The sequence below is a fragment of the Oryzias melastigma genome, linkage group LG17, assembly GCF_002922805.2.
Source record: "Oryzias melastigma strain HK-1 linkage group LG17, ASM292280v2, whole genome shotgun sequence".
In the NCBI taxonomy this organism is placed as follows: domain Eukaryota; kingdom Metazoa; phylum Chordata; class Actinopteri; order Beloniformes; family Adrianichthyidae; genus Oryzias; species Oryzias melastigma.
In genome coordinates, this window is record NC_050528.1 from 9,113,337 (window position 1) to 9,133,327 (window position 19,991).

The 19,991-nt window shown below is 35.2% G+C and overlaps 1 protein-coding gene across 5 annotated transcripts in view; it reads left to right on the forward strand.

The window, feature by feature from the left end:
- The window catches only part of LOC112147430 (dipeptidyl aminopeptidase-like protein 6), a 135,736-nt gene that overhangs the window by 80,245 nt on the left and 35,500 nt on the right, over positions 1-19,991 (forward strand). For all 5 annotated transcript variants that reach the window (XM_024273815.2, XM_024273816.2, XM_024273817.2 and 2 more), the window contains 2 exons: positions 7,234-7,348; positions 10,389-10,487. In XM_024273815.2, coding sequence (XP_024129583.1) covers positions 7,234-7,348; positions 10,389-10,487 — 214 coding nt within the window. The remainder of the gene's footprint in view (positions 1-7,233; positions 7,349-10,388; positions 10,488-19,991) is intronic.

The following is a 19,991-nucleotide window of genomic DNA, read 5'->3' on the forward strand; positions in this document are numbered from 1 at the left end:
CATCATGAAAATGGAACGTACCATTATTGTGTTTGTGGTAAGTGAATTGTGAAGCATTTGTAAGGATAATGTAAGTTATATGCACTTATGATGCACGGGTGATGCTGTTGTACGGTGTTCTTACAACACACTCTAGTCAATAGTGAGGAGGGCTCACTGCTCCTTAATGGATGCACACTTAGGATGTTTAGATCAGATTAGATTATAAATGGTTTATTTCCAGCAATCAAAGCAAGAATAATGCATTTTTCAATACAATAAATAGGGCTTTATATCCATACAAAGATAAGTCAAATATAGGATAAATGATAGATTGTTTGAAAGGGAGTGGGAGGAAACGAACTTATATAATCCCACCATGGCTCTACCTTACCATTGTCTCTATGCGAATTATCAATATCTGGTTCATAACTTATAATAAGCCCAATGAGGCAAATCTCTTTGTGATTTTGGGCTTTATAAATAAAATTGAATTGAATTGAATAATCAGATATTTATATCTTACCGACACAGATTTAAGTAATTAAGAATCCTTAAGTATCAATATTTAAGTAGATATAACACCAGATATGCAACTGTTCATTGGATGCCTACACAAAATATACAATTTAATTTTTAGATTGCACACTTATCACCTGGACAGCACTAACAGGCCCCTTGAAAAAATTAAAATCTCACCTACATCCCCTTTACTTAGCCTTGTGTGTTGTGTATCGCTATGACGTTTCGCCCGCAGCATGCCCATAGAAAAAATGGACATGAACTTGGCTCTACAACTTTGATGTTTTGTGTGTGGGCCACCTGTGAGCCTCATACAAGTTGGCCAAATTTTTCGGCGTCCGTAAATCATGCTGCATACATAAACAAGCATTTTGGATGCACTATTAGCATACGGAGTTCACACTGGATTGTTGCTATCCAATACTAGCACATAATGTGCGAAATGCTGAAATGTGCCAAAAGTAGTGTTACCTCAGGCTCACTCTGAATCCGGTCCGGTGCAGACACAGGAGTCTTTATGTAAGTTGAAAAGTATAAGAAGCACTCACACAGCTTCCGGAACGGTCCGGCCTCTCACAGAATAAACGTTCTGCGTGTGTTGTGTTTTAGATGTGTGATTTTGTTTGTGGTTCACCTTGTGTTTCTCTGTGCAGGCTGACTGTGGCTCCTCCCAGCTGATCTCCACCTTCTCCGGATCTCTGTGGAGGAGTGTACAGCTGTCTGCACATGGCTGATGTAGCTTGCCCCCTTCCTGTGGTTTTCTCCAGCTCTGATTGCTACCTAGTTTTTGTACTTTTCCCTCTAGTGAGTTTTTTTTTCTTATTAAATCATTAATCTTTGAACTTGTTTCCGAGCCTCCTTCCCTGAATCTGGGTCCTCGAAGATCAGCCCCTGACTGTACTTTGTTACATTTAAAATGATTAGTTTGTATCAAATAAAAAAATTGAGCTAATGGTGAACCCAATAAAAAAAATTAATTTGATATAAACTAAAAATTATACAAATTATAGAACTTAAATTAGTTGATCCGTTTCCCCTCTTTCAGTGTCTGTATCTGTGGACTTCTAATTTTTCCCAGAGCAGTTTTTGTGAAGTTGGAGCTATTAATAACCTAAATGGGAAATCATGCGAGCAAGTGTAAAGTCTAGTACATTTTTCAAAATAAAACTTTGTCTTCTGCTGTACTCACTGTTTTTACATGTTATAAACATTACATTATTGTAACAACCTTCTCTACTTGTTACACAAAATGTGTAACACAGTCAGATATGCACATTTAAATCTATATAATACAAAATAATGACTTATTGTTCTGTGCTTACCTATTGTATGAAGACAAGTAACACAGAAAAAAGAATATCATTCAAAATCCCAGTATAAATGCCGGGTTATCACATGAGTTCGCCTGTCGTTCCAGCAGAATCGGAGATGAACTTCCCAAATATTGGTGCAGGCTTTGGTTTTTTTCAGTTCTATTTTGACATATGAAAGACTCTGTGTTATATAATTCCGGACAAAAACAATTGGTAATTTTTAAATTCTCCTTCATGATTAAGTTTCAAACTGTTGTCATTTCTGTGAATTGAAAAGTCAAACTTTAACTGGTTTCATTTTCACAGGTTTAATGGTCCGTAGAGCACAAAACTTGACTTAAAAACTTGCGTATCGAAGCATGAAGAGCTTTAAAAGCCCAAACACGTATCGCTTACGTAGACTTTTTATTGGAAATTGTTGCTTGAAAGCACTTTTCCCCGGCCTGGGGGCCATATGCGGCCCCTTAGACCTTTTAACCTGGCCCGTCAAACTGGAATAAATTATATTGATAATCCATAATAATGTTTTATATTTTGCTGTAGTTTTTGTGTCTCCCCTTAGATGGTGCACCACAAATAAACCGACACATAAAAGTTATTTTGTATTTATTTAAATTTGTTGTTTTTCTCACATATTTTTCTGGTCATTTTTCCCATCATTTCAATATTTTTCGGACTGTCCAGCTGGTGCAGGTGGCACTAAATAGGAACAAAAACATTTTTTTTTTTTTTTTTTTTTATTAAAAAAAGTCGTTCTTTATCATATGAGGTCTGATCCTGTTTGTCAAGTTTTAGAACCCTTTCTAGCCCAAGAGTCAAAGAGTTTCCCCATTCCTGCCTTAACGGATGACCAATATCTAAATGTATCCTTAAAGGTTTAAGGAAAAATTGGGAATTTTACAGCTGTATGTTGTTTTATATTGATTAGAACTGCGAAAAAAATACTCTTTGGCCTGCACCTCAATAATCTGAAGTTTGTTTGCAGCAGTACCAAGGTCACAGTGGTGCTGCTCGTCCTTGTCAAGTTTATTTATCCTCAACTTGTGCTGAACGGAGTTTGACTGGTTTCTCTAAACACTTCCAGGCTGACGTTATGCTGCCGAGAAGCTTGTTCTGATCCGGTTTGTCAGATTTAAGGATTTGTTTCTCTTCGTGGGGTGCAGGTGCTGACCTGGACTCTGGTCTGAGCCCAATTCACATCACCTGTCCTCTCTCATTTATATTTGCCATTTTTAGCTCAGGTATAGAGAACTAGTAAGCAGATGCAGGAAAAGATCATTATCTGCCAGCCTGTCAGAGCCTCTGTGTCATATCTGGCTCGGTCAGAGGTCTGGAGTGATCTTTTTATATCAAGGTTAAAAAAATATCTGCATTGACTTGTTTTTCTATGTGTGCTCAGTGGCTTCAGTATCGATTTGCTTCGAGACAAACTGCAGATGAGGGAAAGTAAACACACACAGGATCATATTAGGCATTCAATGGAAAGTAACTGGCGATTGAACAATTTACAGCCTTCAAAAAGGATGTAAAGCCGCAGCACAGCTCAGGAACGGAGCTTCCTCTTTCCCCTCACGTGTCTGCGGACCCCTCATTAGGTAGCGGATGGTTTGTGGCTCTATAAATACTTTTACCACCACAGGCAGCCAGAGACGAGGTCTAATTGGTAACAGGGTTATCAACAGCTGGCCTGAAATGAATGTGGTTGGAGCAGCTCGGTTTCCTCGCTGATGTGAACAAAGAAATTAATCTGCAAATTTGTTGTCTGTTTGTACTCAAACATGAATCCAGACGGTCGTTTTTATGGTTCCACACAAGCTTTAACCTTTAATCCGTCTGAATGCTGTGCAGAATATTACTAAACAGTAAATATTATGTCTATAAAGATAGAAATTCCAAATTAAAACCAAAGCAAAGAGTAAACTAGACGTATTTGTTAATTTAATAATATAAATAGCTCCAGCTATACACATAATTTACCCCTCTCCTGCCTTTTTAACATTTGATTTTTAGTGTCCCACTCCTATCATCTTTTGATCTGTTTTAAAAGCATTTTTTTTTACAATAATTAAAATATTTTTAGCCAAAAATCAAAAACTTGTATCATTTTCAAAGACATAGTTTCTGCAGAGCGGAAAGCGTTTATCAAAAATTTTGCCTCTGGGTTGTTGAAGCAAAGTAAGCCTGCCCTTATTTCCCATGATCCCTTTTTTTTTTTTACAACCCTAAGTTAACAATAACGGTACAACAAAAATCACAAGCAATTTCAGAGGAATCCAGCCGTACATTTTAGATCCAGATGTCAGACGGGGAGAAAGAAGTCGTAGATGGATCTATTGGTTTGGAAGTGGATGCATCAGAAGCAGGGGCGGAGCTAGAATATTTTATGAGAGGGCAGGGGGGGGGGGGGCAATACAGTAATAAAAGCGGTGGTGGAAGGAGATTAAATAAAATAATTTTAAAAAAGAACTGTTTTATGTTTCTAACAGTTTGATTTATTTAAAGTCCCCCAAAAAGCCATTTTTCATGTTCATCTGAAGCCTCCAAAATCTCCTCTGAGGGGGCGTGGCTTTTAGAACTAAGCTGCTCCTGCCTGACCCCCCCCCCTCCCCGGTCCCGCCCCCATTATAAATAATTATAACTCTGTGTCTTGCCAGCTTAAACTTTCAGCCCCTGTCTCTTGTTCCCCTATAGCTCCGCCCCTAATCAGAGGAGAGTGGAGCATCAGTTCTTCAGGCTCCGTGGTAGAAAAAAATGTCAGCTGAAAATCATGAGCTGGAAGGAAGTCCAAGACCAGAACATCCTATAAATCATAAAATATGATTTTTATTTAAGTAGGTCTTTAAAACATTTATTTCAATGTAAAAAAAAAAATACAATTTGAGCTTCAGTTATGACAAACTGCAAAAGTTAAAGTAAAAATTCCATGATGAAACATTTTGTTTTCTCTCTGATGCTAAGAGGATTTTTTTGGACATCACAAATATTCGATAATTGGTCTCTTGGTCAAACAAATCCTGTGGAATAACATGGTTGAGAGCTGTTGGAGAACGTTGATGACTATTACAGCCAAGAGTGAGCTGTCCAAAAATTACCCAAAAAATCATCTCTACCTGTTTTTCACGTTTTGAACATTAACGTTGCTTTTACACACTGAGTAGTTGAATGGAGAAGAAAAAAAAATGCATTTAGCCAAATGCAAATTTTAAAAAAAGTGCATCTAAGAGCGTCCATGAAAAGACATGAGAAAAAAAACAAGAAAAAATGGAAGAATTTAAGGCTTTTAGAGTTATTAACTACTAAATATGGATTTCTCTCGGCTCATAAAGATACATTGGAAAAAAGCTAACAAGTGTTGGAGCAAATAGAACTAAATAAAATGAATAGATTATTTCATAATTAGAGGACATTGACGTGTCTAGCAGTTTACAAACAATCAGACAAATAAATACAATACATTGAACAATAGCGATAATTAATATCAATTGTAAGTTAACTTGGAGTTGATCCACAGGGAGCTGCTGACTGAATATTTTTTATTCTTTATTAACTATAGCTCATTAAAAGGAAAGAAAGGAAAGAAAAACATGTTTATTCCTAACTCTTACATATTTAGAAATTATAAATATTTATAAATATTTTTTTAAATTCCGACTTTAAATCTCGTAAATTTGCGAGAAAAAAGTCGTAACTCCTAAATTACGAGAATAAAGTCGTCATTTTACGAGAAAAAAACTCGTAATATTACTTTTTTTTTCTTTTTTTGGTGGCCCTAATACTCCGTCGTAATATTGCACCTGGTGGCTTAAATATAAAAAAAACTAAATAAATGAATAAAAAACAGTCCCTTGATGTTACTGTCAGTATTCATTTATAATTCTAACCATAAATAATAATCCACATTAGGACTATCTAATTTCACAAATTTGGTGCTAACAGTCTTACATCAATTATTCTATTCTGTATCTCTCAAAAAACATTCCCTTATATTTACGTTTTAAACTGTGGATTCATCTGAGTAAAACGTAGGCTGTGCCCAAACTTTATCGCTCAAAATCTAAATACAATATATATATTTTTTTGCATCTCATGAAATAAAAGGAGAAAATACATGTATTTATTTAGATTCTGTATTCATTAAGGTAACACACATTAGTAAGAATAAAAAGTAAGTAACATTCATCCTTGAAGCCTTTAAAACAAATGTTTGTTAATGGAAAACAAGAGCAATCTAAAGAAACTTTCTTCCTATAAAAACACCAAACTGTGATCCTATTGAGAGACGTAGAATCGGTCTTTTGACTTTATTTGTTTGCTGTTCTCGCTCCATCTTGGCTAGCTGAAAAAGTCAGCTAAAAGTATCGGAAGGATCAAATCTGTCCGGATCAACTGACTTTTCCAATCTGAATACACCCTAAAAAACAGTTCAAATAAATGTACAACTTCAATTTTTTTTTATTTCTCAATAAATCTCTTAAAATCTCCCAAATTTCATGTTTTCTTGTTTAATTGCTGTCTGTTGAACAGGAATTCTGCCTAAATTTGAACCATTTGAGTGTAAAAAGCAGAGTCGTTGGTTGAGAGCGGCCCTCTAATTAACTATTGTCTCATTAGTTCATAGCCTCACACTTCATTACTGTGTTCAGCATGAGGTGTTGTGCTGAAAGAGGGCTTGATTTTATCCATCAGGAAAACAATGGAGATCCCTGTTCCTGGAGATTATTAGAGGAAACTGCTCTGGGGGCTGTAAGAACGGCCCAAACAGAATCACATGACATGTCTGTTGGATGTTGTGAGTCAAAAAGGATTAGTCAAAAAACTCCATCCTTTTTCAAAAAACTGGATGACTTCGTACTCCGAAAAATGACTCGTAACAACGCTCAAGTTTCCTTTTGATCAAAATCGAGTTTATCGGGCATCTTAGGCCGTCTGACTGCAGCTTCCTCTTAAAATGTTTTGTATGGCCTGTGGATTTTTGCAGTAGATGCGTTTGAAACGGCGCTGATTTGCCATCTACCATCTGCTGGGTTGTGTGAAGAGAGCAGCTCATTATTCTGCCCGTTGTGTCAGCTCAGAGGCAGCAGCTCCACTCCGGCTATCAGGCAAAGCTGCAGGGACTCTTCGTATGCAAGCAGCAGGGAACGGCTCGATTATACATCGTTACCGCACACAAGTGGCTGAGCCGTCGGCCTCGGTCTGACAGAGAATGAGCCGTCCCGTGGCCATCCTTTCCCTCCGACTGAGACGGTAAAAATTCTTCTGCTTCACGAATGATGAGACCGCGACTGTCCAAAGTCATTTATGGAGCGGTTTGTCATCGTCTGTTTGCCTTTGTGAGGGAAATAATTTCACGGATGCGTTGCCGTTGCTTAAAGGAATCTAGTTCTCGCCTCTTATTTGACGTGATTATTATGTTTTTCAGGACCTGGTGGGCAGCGCGCCGCCTCAGAGGAACTGGAAGGGGATTGCAATCGCCCTGCTGGTCATCCTCATCATCTGCTCCCTGATTGTCACCTCTGTAATCCTTCTCACCCCCAGTATGTATCACACTTCATGCAAATGCAACCAAAGGACTGCACTTTAAGGTTCATTCGTTAAAATGTCTTTCCCAGGTTTTACGCATGAACAAAACTTTTTGGTCAAACTTAAATTTGAGCCTTTTCTTTAAAATAAATAGTATCAGGACCTGCATGTGTGGAGCAAAGAATGTTACCATTCAAAGCAATAGATAAACTTACAAAATAAGTCTGTTTTTTTGTGTTTGATGTAAGATGAACTGTTATAAAATCTAAACTGTTGCACAAAATTAAGATACAAATACAAAATTTTGACAAATTCTAAAAGTCCCCAACTATTATAAATACTAAATTGTTACTAAAAACAAACTGTTACCAATTTTAAACGGTTGCAAAAATCAAACAGTTTTAAATATTAAACTGTTACAAACATTTAACTGTTAAAAATACTGTTATAAATACTAATTTGTTGCAAATTCAAAAACTATTTGGAAATTTTGCGATACTAAACTGTTACAGATGCCAACAAAACAATAAATGTTCAAATACTAAATTCTAACAAGTGATTAAATGTTACGATTACTAAACTGCTAAAAAAACATTTATCTGTTACACATTTTAAATTGTTACAAATACTAAACAGTTCCAAAGTTCTAAACTATTTTAAATTCTCAAACAAACTGTTTGTTTCATTTTAAACTGTTGCAAGAATAAACAGTTCCAAATAGTAAAATGTTAAACATTTAACTGTTACAAATTTTAAACTGTTGTAAATACGAATCTGTTGCAAACGTTTTCAAAGTTTTAAACTAATATAAATACTAAACTAGCTGTTTCCAATTTTAAACTGTTTAAAAAATAAACTCTTTTAAATAATACATTTGTGAAAATACCAGTTTTAAACTGTTACAAAACAATAAACTGCTGCAAATACTGAACTTTTGTAATCTGTGCTAAACATAAACTGGTACGAATACTGAACTCATCGATTATAAATTCTAAGCTGCTACAAAAAAATAAAGAGTCACAAATAAACTTACTTTAAACTCCTGCAAAAAAAAATGTTACAAAATATAAGTTTGCAAAAATACACCACTCTTTCAAGCTCATTTTTTGTTGTTTTTTTCCTATAGACAGACAGACAGATGGATAAATTGAAAAAGATTTGGTGTAACAGAGCTTTTACAAATATTACACTTAACTGTTAAAATATGGAATTGCTAAAAATGTTAAAATTAACTTCTACACATTCTAAACCTACACATTTTAAACTGTTACAAACATTTAACTTAACTGTGAGAAATACAAAAAAAAGTTACAAATTCCAAACTATTGTAAATATTTAACCTAACTTTTAAGATATGGAACTGTTGCAAATATTAAAATGAACTCTCACACATTTTAAATTTACAAAACTGTTAGAAAACACTTAATTGTTACAAATGCTAAACTGTAACAAATATTAAACCTAATTATTAAAATATGAAACATTACAAACATTAAAATGAACTGATACATATTATAAATGTACACATTTTAAACTGTTACAAATACCGAACTTTTAAAAATGTTAAACCATTATAAAACTAAAAGAAGTGGAACTTTTCCCTTTAGTTAAAAGAGTGAACCTGATTTTTTCTCCCTTAGATTTTGTCTGAGGAAAAAAAAAAAGAAAAAACTCTTCCGTGTATCTGCAAAATATAAAAAAATAAATCTGAACCTGTCAGCTGAACGTCCAATTTCAAGGAATAAAACTCACCCAACAGTACCCCCACCCCTTTAAGAGTCAGGTTGTCAAGTCTATACATTTTCTACATGTACAAGGAAAGGAAAACGTTCTTAACTGCAGGTCTTGTAATATTTGGGTTTTCACTAAATGTCAAGTGAGTGTTTTAAGAAAAGATACAGTGTTTAGGATTAGCTATAATTTAAAAAAAAACTTAAAGGTTTTCATGCTTGTATATTATGCACAATATGCTTTTGTGAAAAAGCTTCTACGTTTACAGCGTCTAACCTACGAAAGCTAAAAAATATTTAGCAAAAAATGGTTGTCTAAAAGAAAAAGTAAGTCTGTATTTTATCACAATGGCAGTGAGGCAGTGTGGTCTCTTTTTGACTTTGTATAGAACAGCCAAAGGTTCCCGCAAACAACTGCAATTTTGGTAATTTGCCCTCAAAAATGTACGGCCAAAGGGGTTTGTAGGTTACAGTAATAGACAGAAATTTACATTAGAGATGCACAACAACATGAAACAGAGGTCTAAAAAAATGTGTGAGAAAATCATCTGTCCATTTCATTGGAGCCATGACATAATGTTCCACCAAATGTCACTGAAGCCTGCTTTATTTATGGGAAACCATAATGGGCTTGTATCCATGGTGATGAGAGACAAGAGCGTTCAGACACACCAATTCAGAGGTTTAGCATACAGTTTGCTTTACACATGAATAATATTCAATATTGCTAAGTCATACGTCTGCAGTTCTCTGTAGGCAGCTATCTGATGACCTTTCAGAAGGCTTTTTTTAAAGGTATCTTTGGATGGAGACTGGATGCTAGCTTTAAAATGGCATACAATCATCTTTCTGATAATGGATGTTTTAAAGTATTATGGCGTCCTAGCTTGTTTAATGGAGATGATTATACAGTAATAGCTCCAGTCGTTTTTCAGATCTGCACATCAGATACAATTAGCCTCCTGCTGGGAATCAGCTTTCTCCCTTTCCTCCTTAAGAGAGAGGAGGTTTTCTCAGGTTCTTTAACGTTCACAAACAACGTTTTACATTATGCTGCTCAAAACATGCTGTTACATGCTGTTACAGCCCTCGGATTATTTCCCACATGTCTAAACTTCCCTCTTTGACATTGTTTAAATTTTTGGGTAAGAAAAAAAATACAGATCAAAGGAGAAAATGTGAACTTATAGACTCTTACACCATAAATAATGTATTTTTCATCTCTTTTGCTTAAAAGAGAGGAACCAACAGACTTTAGTTTTCCAGAAATGTACAAATAAAAGCTTCTATCTCTCATAGTTTATGTATTTTTCTAATCGAACAGGTGAAGACGACAGCCTCGCCCTAAAAAAGAAAATTACCATAGAGGATGTCTTTGGTCCAGACCTTCACATCCATGATCCAGATGCTAAGTGGCTCAGCGGTGAGTAAACACTTTGACGTTTTAACCCTCATGCTCTCTTATGGGGTCCAGATGACCCCACCCTCATATTGATGTGTGATCCCTCCCATGACAAAGATGGACAGGATTTTAGGTCTGTCACAGACACCAGAGAAGAGAAAAAATACTTGGAAAAAAAAAAAGTTCAGTGCGCTGTCTTATGAGGTCCAGATTACCCTAATACATATATATATATATATATATATATATATATATGTATACATATATACACATAGGTATATACATATATATATACACACACATATATATATGTGTATATACATACACACATACACATATATACACAAACATACACATATATATATATACACATATATACATACATATATATATATATATATATATATACATACATATACATACACCCCCCACACACACACACACACATATATATATATACATACAGTATACACACATACACACATATATATATATATATATATATATATATGTGTGTGTATAAAAACATGCCTAGAATAGCACATGATTATGTCCTGTGTTGGAAAATGTGATTTTTCAGGTCTGAAATGCAGGTTCACGCTAGGTTCACACGACAGGCGTTAGCGCCGCGGAGCTGCGGGGAGCGGAGTGTGTGCGCCATGCGTATTTTTCCTCAACTGTCAACAGGTGCTTCTGCTAGAGCTTTTTATTTGTTTTTGCCATCATGGGTATTAATAACCTAAAAATATTACCCCATGTTTCCGCTAAGAAAAACTGCTTTCTACCTCTCTCTTGATGTTGTCTTTTTTTTATACCCAAAACCCAGCCCCACCCCCGCTCCAGAGTCGGCCCACTACGTTAATCCGTATGTGTGTGTTTTTTATGTGTGTGTGTTGAAATTGTATGTTTATTTTCAATCTCTACAGTCTGGTTAGATACAAAAATATGATCGCATTTGTTAATAGCGGTGTTTAATTGTGAAAAATTGGTTTAATTAGGAAAATAAACCAGATTTTCTCATGTATCTTAATGTAACTTCCTGCCAGAATTGACTCAGCTCCCGCAGAAAATAGACCAGACGCCAAACCGACCCTCTGCACGGTGCAAGCCTTTGGCGGAGGACGGCGGCGTTCCGACCCTGGTGTGAACCACACCATAGGTTAACAAGAGTGCTGAAAGGAAACAGCCTCTGTTCCGCGTCTAGTGTGAGCCAGGCGTCAGACAAATATATGTGGCCATCATATTAGAAAATAACACCAACAGCTTTCCTTAAATGTAATCTATTTGATTGAAAAGTAAGAAGAACGCATCATGGAGCCAGAAGTAAACATCAGAAATCAGGTTTCCTCTCTGGGTTTTTCTGTGACCTTGCAGAATCTACAGTCAGGCATCGCTTAAAGTGTGTGCTGTGGTTGCAGGACAGAAAAATCTGAGGTAAACAGAAAGGTTTTTCTAGTTCAGCTTTATAAAAATAAAAACAAGCAAATAAAAAAATCACATCCACTTCAATGTTAAATAACACAACAAACAAGGCTGGGAGAGGTTTTTAAAGCAGCCTCTTTGTGCAGCTAAAAGTGGCTCGCTAATCTAACAAAAGTTTTACGTAACCCTAACGTCCTCTTCTGATAACAAAATAGATGCTTCACAATACAGAGTGTTTAAGATAATAGTCTGTTTTTGGTCGGGATGTTTTGCATGCGCCGCAGCTAAATGTGAGCTTTAAAACTAATTTAGCATAGCGTTTGCCTGACTCACGGTGAGGAATCCAAAATTGAACAGATGTTCAATGGAGCGGTTCGCTGTGGCCTTTCCAACCTTTCAAGAGTAATGAGATGGAAGCTTCCACCTGAGCTCATGTTTGTTGGAGGAGTCACCTCGGCGCCTCCTGGTGTTCGGCAGGAACATTTCCCTGCATGGGAACATGCAGAACACACAGAACAATCAGTGCTTTTCTTCTCTTGCATGGTGGGACCGTAGTGTGTATCAGCAGGTAAATTAGTCAAATTCATGCACAAAACCTCAAAAAGGTTTTGAGTTTTCTCTGTTGAATTAATTTTTATGAATTAATTTGGCTTAATTTTGATTTTAAAAGGAGCAACTCAAGTAAACTTTATTTCAATGTCATTAATACCCTTTACAAACCTTAAAGTTTAATGTTAAAGTGTTTTAAACCTTCCGTTTAAGCTGTTTAAAAGTGTTATCCTACAAAATAAAATAAAAAAATACTGTTGATTTTGAATTTATTTTTTCTCTTACTTAAGAGTTTTTGTTTGTTAGTTTTTGGTTCAATAAAGAGCTAAATAAATAAAAATAAAAGATAAGAAGAAAAGCATGAACTACAGGGTGTCTCCATAAACATTTCCTGGAATACAACATTTTTATCTATGTAATATACTCTATACGACTGAAATATTGTCAGGAACGTCTTGCTTCATCCACTTCTTGTTTTTTCTCTTAACTTGACAATAAGTTTTGCCACAGTGATACTCGTCCCATGTTTTATGTTAAATGCACTTGCAACCATACGACTGCTTGTGGAACCGGCTATCAGAATAATTTTAATTTCTTGCTTTTTATTCAAAGGCATTCTCTAGGATAAAAACATAAGTTTCTAAAATTACTTCTTCCAAAATCTATTTTTATATACAATGTTTTACTGTGAGGCACTTTCTGATTTTTATCTTGAAAGGTGACATAAATAAAGTTTTTTTATTATTATTATTATCTGAAATACTAAAAAAAAACATTTAAAATACATGTGAGAACCATATATGTATGAAATTTACTATGTCTCCTATATATGGAGACTTATGGGACACTGTAGATTAATTTGGAAACCGTAAAATTCTGTTTTATTAAAAATTGATTTTTGTATTATTTAATACCTTTATTACTGTGTTATAACAATGATTATTTACTTCCACAGTTTATTGTGAAACAAACAGATGAGTGCTATCCCACATAGGAATAATACAATAACTAAAAACTGCTTCATTAAAAGTTGCCAAAATACAAAACATAATGATAAAAGTGTTTTTTAAGATTTTATTTTAGTCATTACAAATGCAGCTGCTTTAAAAAAGTATTACAGGTCAGTTTTATAAAAATTACAACAATTTTTAATTATGAGACTAACTTTAAGTACTTTTAAGATAAACATTATTCAATATAGCCATCAATCAATCAATTTATTATTTATAGCACACTTATAAAAGCAGAAGCAATCAAAGTGCTGAACGTAAAATCAAAAAATAAAATAAATAAAAAATAAAACAAGAGAAACAGTAAAAGCAAATAAAACAATGGAAAAATGAAACATTAAGACACAATAAAAACAATAAAACACAAATATGCGTTTTGATTTTTTTGTACCTTTAATTTTAAAACTAAGTCAAGAAAAAAAAGTTTTTTAAAAACAAGAATTAATAGAATAGAATAAAATAGAATAGAACAGAACTTTAATAACCCCACTTCAAAATGACATTTATCTCAATACAACTCAGACAGACAACAGAAAAATACAACTACAGTTCAAGGTTGACTCCAGAGCAGCCATGAAGAGGCGCTCCTTGCTTAGAGTTAGTGTAGGTGAGTTACAAGAGGGGGATAAGGTCATTGATTGCAAAATAAAGTTGCATCTCTACATTGTACAAGATTTTGCTAACAAAAAAGTATCTTAAGTGATAGAAAAATCATTGTATTTTGAGTGAGTTATTTTGGCAATATGTATGAACATTTTCTTCTGCTTGCTGCTTTTTTGTGTCACTTACATTACTAAACAGTGAGTCAAAAAGTATTTGTGAGCGACTGGTTTTGCAAGCTTAAAAATTTGAGTTTGGTCTGTAATGCTTAGAGAAAAAGTTTCTGTGCGTGTGTGTGTGATTCTTGATTTGTTATTTGTGTCTTCCTGTTTGTGAGTATCTTTGAATCTGTGTGCATCACTTTTACTTGCAATTCACTTTTACTTGCAATTTTGTATTCACAGTACTCTGGAATATAAAAAACGTAGAAATTCAACAAGAAACTAGTCATATGACCTATGATAATGCTAGTGTGAATGCTGTAGGCTGAATTTGGCTATACTGAAGATGCTAAAGCTAATAGTTGAATAGGCTGCTAAAAAAATAGCAAAATGCCAAATTATTAGAAAAAATGCATAATTTAGCCAAAACAGCTTGCATATTATTAAAATATTAGTTAAACTCACGATTATCCTTAAAAAGCTGTCAGCATCATGCTAAAATATTAGATAAACTCCAAATTATCCTAAAAAAAACCTGGGAAACTGGAAAAAAAATTATATATATATTAGGTAAACTCCAAATTAGCCACACAAAAAAAACAAACGAACTGGGAACCAAAACAGCTGGCACAATGCTAAAATATTTGCTAAACTCCAAATTATCCTAAAAAAACTGGGAAAAATGTCTAATTTTGCCAAAATAGTTAGCAGGATGCTAAGATAAAAGCTAAATTCAATTTAACCCTAAAAAACAGTATTTGCTGAACATTTTAAAGTTTGAAAGGTGTCTCTAGCTGAAAGTATATGTGGGAGTTCACAATTTTTAAAGTGAATGAAAAGATTTTCAGCAATTTCTCATTCATTTCTTACGGGACATATTTTGCTAAATATTTCAAAAACTATAAAGTTTATGAATACCAAAAATAGTGAGTTTTTATGTGTATGTAATAGCGCAGGAGAATCACTGTAGTGTCAATGCTGTAAACTATACCCCCTTAAAACGTACTGAATTCAAAACAGTTCCTACACATACAAATCTGTAAAAAGTACGCACTGATGCACACAAACACTTCTACGCACAGATCAGAGGTACAATCAGGGATTGTGAGATTCAATCAGAATCATCAGATTATGAGTTTAGAATTTCCTCTGACAGTACTTTTCCTTTATTGATCGATTAGAAGCAGCTTTCAGGTCGACCTATAAGACCAGGAAAGGCTAATGTCCAAATACTTCTTGTAGTTACAGACGCTACCACCTGATTAACAATTAATGGAGGACATCCTCGTGTGTGTGCAGTCATTCACATCGGGGTTTAAAAGCTTTTCAGCATCTGATGAAATTCTGGCAAACTATTGTGTGTCATTGCATTTGTCTCTTAAATTATTGGAATCAACTCCCATTTGGTGCTAATGACCTTCTGATAAGAAACCCAGAGGGATTAGCTCACTCTTAAGAATCCTCATCAATATTTCCCATGCTTCATTCAAAGCGCGGGTAATTGATCTGTGTTCCCTTTGATCGCCTCTGCAGCCTCCACATTCACCTCCTGGTTTCTCACACTGATTCAAAGACAAAAGATTCAACTTTCTCATTGATGTCTTAAAGACAAAGGCGTCGCTGTCTGTCTGCCGTTCCTATTTTTAAGATATAACGGAATAGAGAAGTTGGAGTTATTCCCTCTTATCAGTGGAAGTCATGTACATTTATTATAGGGTTTTACTTATAAGAAATGAAGTTAATTTGATAAAAAATCAACTCTGATCATCTTTGGATGTATTTGGAAAGCGTCCCCAGTGGTCTTTTAATTATAATTATGCAGTTTTTAGCCAAAATCCAAAAACTATGCAATTTTCTGCATAGTTTTTTTGCCGAGCAACAATAGTTCATTAGAAATTTGTCTCTAAATTGTGGGCGGGACCTTTGGTGTGAAGTAACCCCACCCCCATTCCCCTCCCTGTTCCTGAGAGCTCTTTGTCAACTCCTCCCCCTAGCTTACAGCCCCCCACAACAGTACATCTTTGAGCCAGATTTACGCTCGGAGGAGGAAAATTGAGACATATGTGGATCTATTTGTCTTATTGCTGTTAACTGATTTAAATAAATAATGAGATTCATTTCACTGTTGGGTCTTGATTTATCACAATGTTTTACTAGGGAATTTGAGATGACAAAATGCAGTTTTTGACAGGCCAGAGAGAGCATTTTTCCTTCACTTTAATAAAGTGTTAACTCAGATATCCCAGAAGTGCAATATCTGTGCACAAACAATGAGATAAACAGAACTCTAAAGACTTTTATATCAGCAGTATTACTCCAAGAAAACAGAGATGTCTTAAGAACAAACATTGGGTTTCTGCACTTTACATTAACTTATGGTCCGTTCAAATTCTCGATTCTGATTGGCTGCTGGGTGTGGATGCACACCTAAAAAAGAAGTTCTAGTCACATTGCCCATCACTGCGCAGACTTCTCTAAAACAAACGTTTTCTTCATCTTCTGGAAAAAAATGAGCAGTAAGATGTCCTGCTACTGTGACCACAAATCAAATAGTCTGCCTTTTGAGAAAAATCACTCTAAATAGAAAAAAATAACAAGAATAAAATACTAAAAATCAACTAAATGTGTTTTTTGTAAGTGACCATGATACAAGTGTGATAATGCGCAATGAAGTGTGCATTATCAGAGATTAATGGATGCTGTGGAACCCTGAACCATCAGAACATGGCTGCTTTGCACGGTGCATTTAATTTGCATTAATAAATTGTAAGGAGCTTTGTCTCCCTCTCTGGTCACCAATAGGGTTGGGCACCGAAATTCGGTTCCAAGTAGGAACCATTTATGATATATGTGGTTCTACTGAAACAGAAAGAAGCTGCTGCAATCAGTTCCTCATTTCTCCAATCACTTCTACTCTGTTCAGTATGTTAAAATTCTAGCCAATCCTTTTGCCTTTCCTGGGATAGTGGGCGGGGTCATGTAACACCGGTGACCTCGCCGGTGTTTGACAGGTCGCTGCGTCGCACCAGCAAAAAGATGTAGGCATTATTTTTAATTACTTAGGTATCGAAATGGACACAGAAAAGGAATGGAAACAGAAACAAAATAACCGTTTTGGCACCGAAGCCGAATAAAATCCAATCGGTGCCCAACCCTAGTCACCGCGGGAACAGTCTACCAAGAATCAACACTACGTACATCTCCCAGCAGCCCCACAGTTCCCAAATGACGCTCACTTGACGTTCATTATCAATCACCCACATGACACTTTAAGTAGTTCACACCGTCGCTCAGTGCGAAGTATTGTTTGTGCCTTTCAGTCTGCATACTGAGCGTTTGCCTGTCCCAGACTCTCGCCTAGACTCAAACTATTCTCGCTTGATCTCTGATACTCCCATGCTTATGTTTGATCTCTGCTCGTCTGACCCTGCTAGGACTTTTAGCTGTCTGCCCATTTGTGACATTATTATTGACACATTAATTATTTTTTAATGCATTAATGTTGACAGCTTTAATTTGTCTGCAAGTGGATACACCAGAATGGAGAGGAGAGAGCTTTTGGTCCACCAGTTGCATTTTCTACATCACAAATACAATCTTCTCCAAACAGCATTTTTTTTGTCTGCTCCTGATCCACAATGATTTGAATAAAGAAATACTGAGAAATTTAATTTTAATCTTAATTTTCTTTATATATGTCCTTCAGCTTCAGAAAAATGCCACAAAAACATGTTAAAAACACCTAAAACACAAATGTTCTAATTGTTTTCTTGCTTTTACCTTACATATCCAATGTTCCTAAACAACACTCAGCTCTGCGTTGTATTATTCGTTTCGTATCTGTGCTTTAATCTCCGCATCTGACTTCAAAGATCTTCTCCGCGTTCAGTCTGAGCGCTTGATCCAACCACTTTTGCTCAAGGGCGCACAAAAACAACTCAATACAGAAAAAAATGATTCAGTAATTATTAATAAGTAATCTTAAGAGAGTGATGTAATGCACGACTGCACCGTATGATCTTTCATTACTGGAGAAATAGACAGCAACTAATGGTTAAGTCATGAGGAATTAATGTATCATTACCAATTTTCTTTTATCTGAAATAAATCAGTAACTCTTAGGATGAGACGGATGACTTAGATCAATTTAATGGCTGACTATTACCTAATAATTTGCTAATATAGTTGCCGTTGCATGACACAAATCTCATAGGGGGTTATTGAGAAAGCATGGTTCTTAGAGGCAGGAAGACAAACAGTGAAGCTTTTATTCTTTGTACTTTATAGGAAAAATTAAAGTAGTTTTATGAAGTACAAATAGATCTCTGCACGGATGATTATTAAAAGAAATGTTCAGTTTAATATAACAAAAATTAAGGATTTGAAGAAGAAGATGAAAATTGAAAGTTTAAAAACTGACAGATGAAAAGCAAACTCACTGGCAGTAAATCTCCCCTCAGGTTGTATTTTCAGGTTATTGCAGTTTTTGTACCTAAGGTTTTTATGTGTGCTTGTCATTGTACCGTGATGTGGCTTTAGATCTCAAAATCTTTTTTTTCTTTCAGGTTGTTCTTTTCATCCAATTTTTAACTATATCGCACTTCCTCTTGGTTTCTCCAACAACAGCATCCTTTCACCACATCATCACTATTCCTCCTCTCACGCATCCAAACCATCTCCATCTGCTTTCATTCATTCACGATCCATCCTCTTCACTCCCAACTTCAACATCTTCATCTCTGCTCTGAAGCTGCTCTCACCACAGTCTTCTACACCTTTCCTTTCATTCTCACTGACACTCTTTGGTCCTACGTCACACCTGAAACTTTCCTCCACTTGTTCCAACTCGCTTTGCCTCTTCACCTCTGTCCCACACTCTCCTTTTCCTCTGGACTTAAAGTACTTAAAGTCCTCCATCTTCTTCACCTCTGCTCCCTGTAAACTCACTGTTCCATTTGAGTTCCTCTCAACAGACACTATGCTTCCTAACAGATACAAAAATACTAGATTTAACCAAATAAAAAGGCTGATTTTCTTGATAGCAACTCTGCATAAAGTTGTTTTTCTTTTACCTTATGATGAATCATCTAACAGACATCCATCTTATTTCACCTTTGGTGACTCAGCTTGTTTAAATAATTTAGTCATTCCATTTTAGATCAATTTTGCTCTGATTATTGCTAATTCATCTGATTGTTTTTTCTCTCTTTTAGTCTTTAAGAAAAAAAATATTTCACCTACTGAGACATAGAAACATGTCAAAATTAGTTTGACAAGCCTGGATGCTGCAACACTTTAAATTTACTGTATTTTACATAGAAAAAAATAATGCTAAAACTTTTAAAAAGCTAGATATATAGCATTACCTGCAAATATTCTTGTGTGAATGTTGTAAGCTGAATGTGGGCACTAAAGATGCTAGTGCTGATAGCTGAAGATGCTGAAATTGATAACTGAAAATGCTGAAGCTGATAGCTGCTAAAATATTAGCGAAATGCCAAATTAGCCTAAAAAACTGAAAGAAAATCTAAATTAGCTAGCTTGTAGCTGTTATATAAGCTAAATGCTAAACAAGCCAAAAACTCATAACATTTTTAATTTGACCAAAACAGCTAGCATGTAGCTGAAATATTAGCTAAACTCCAAATTAGCCTTAAAAACTGAAAAAAGACAAAATTGGCCAAAACAGCTAGCATGTAGCGTCCCCGGTCGAAAAGATGGTCTCTCAAACTGATGGTTCACAATCCTTTTTTTTTTATTATCCTTGTGTGTGTGAACACACC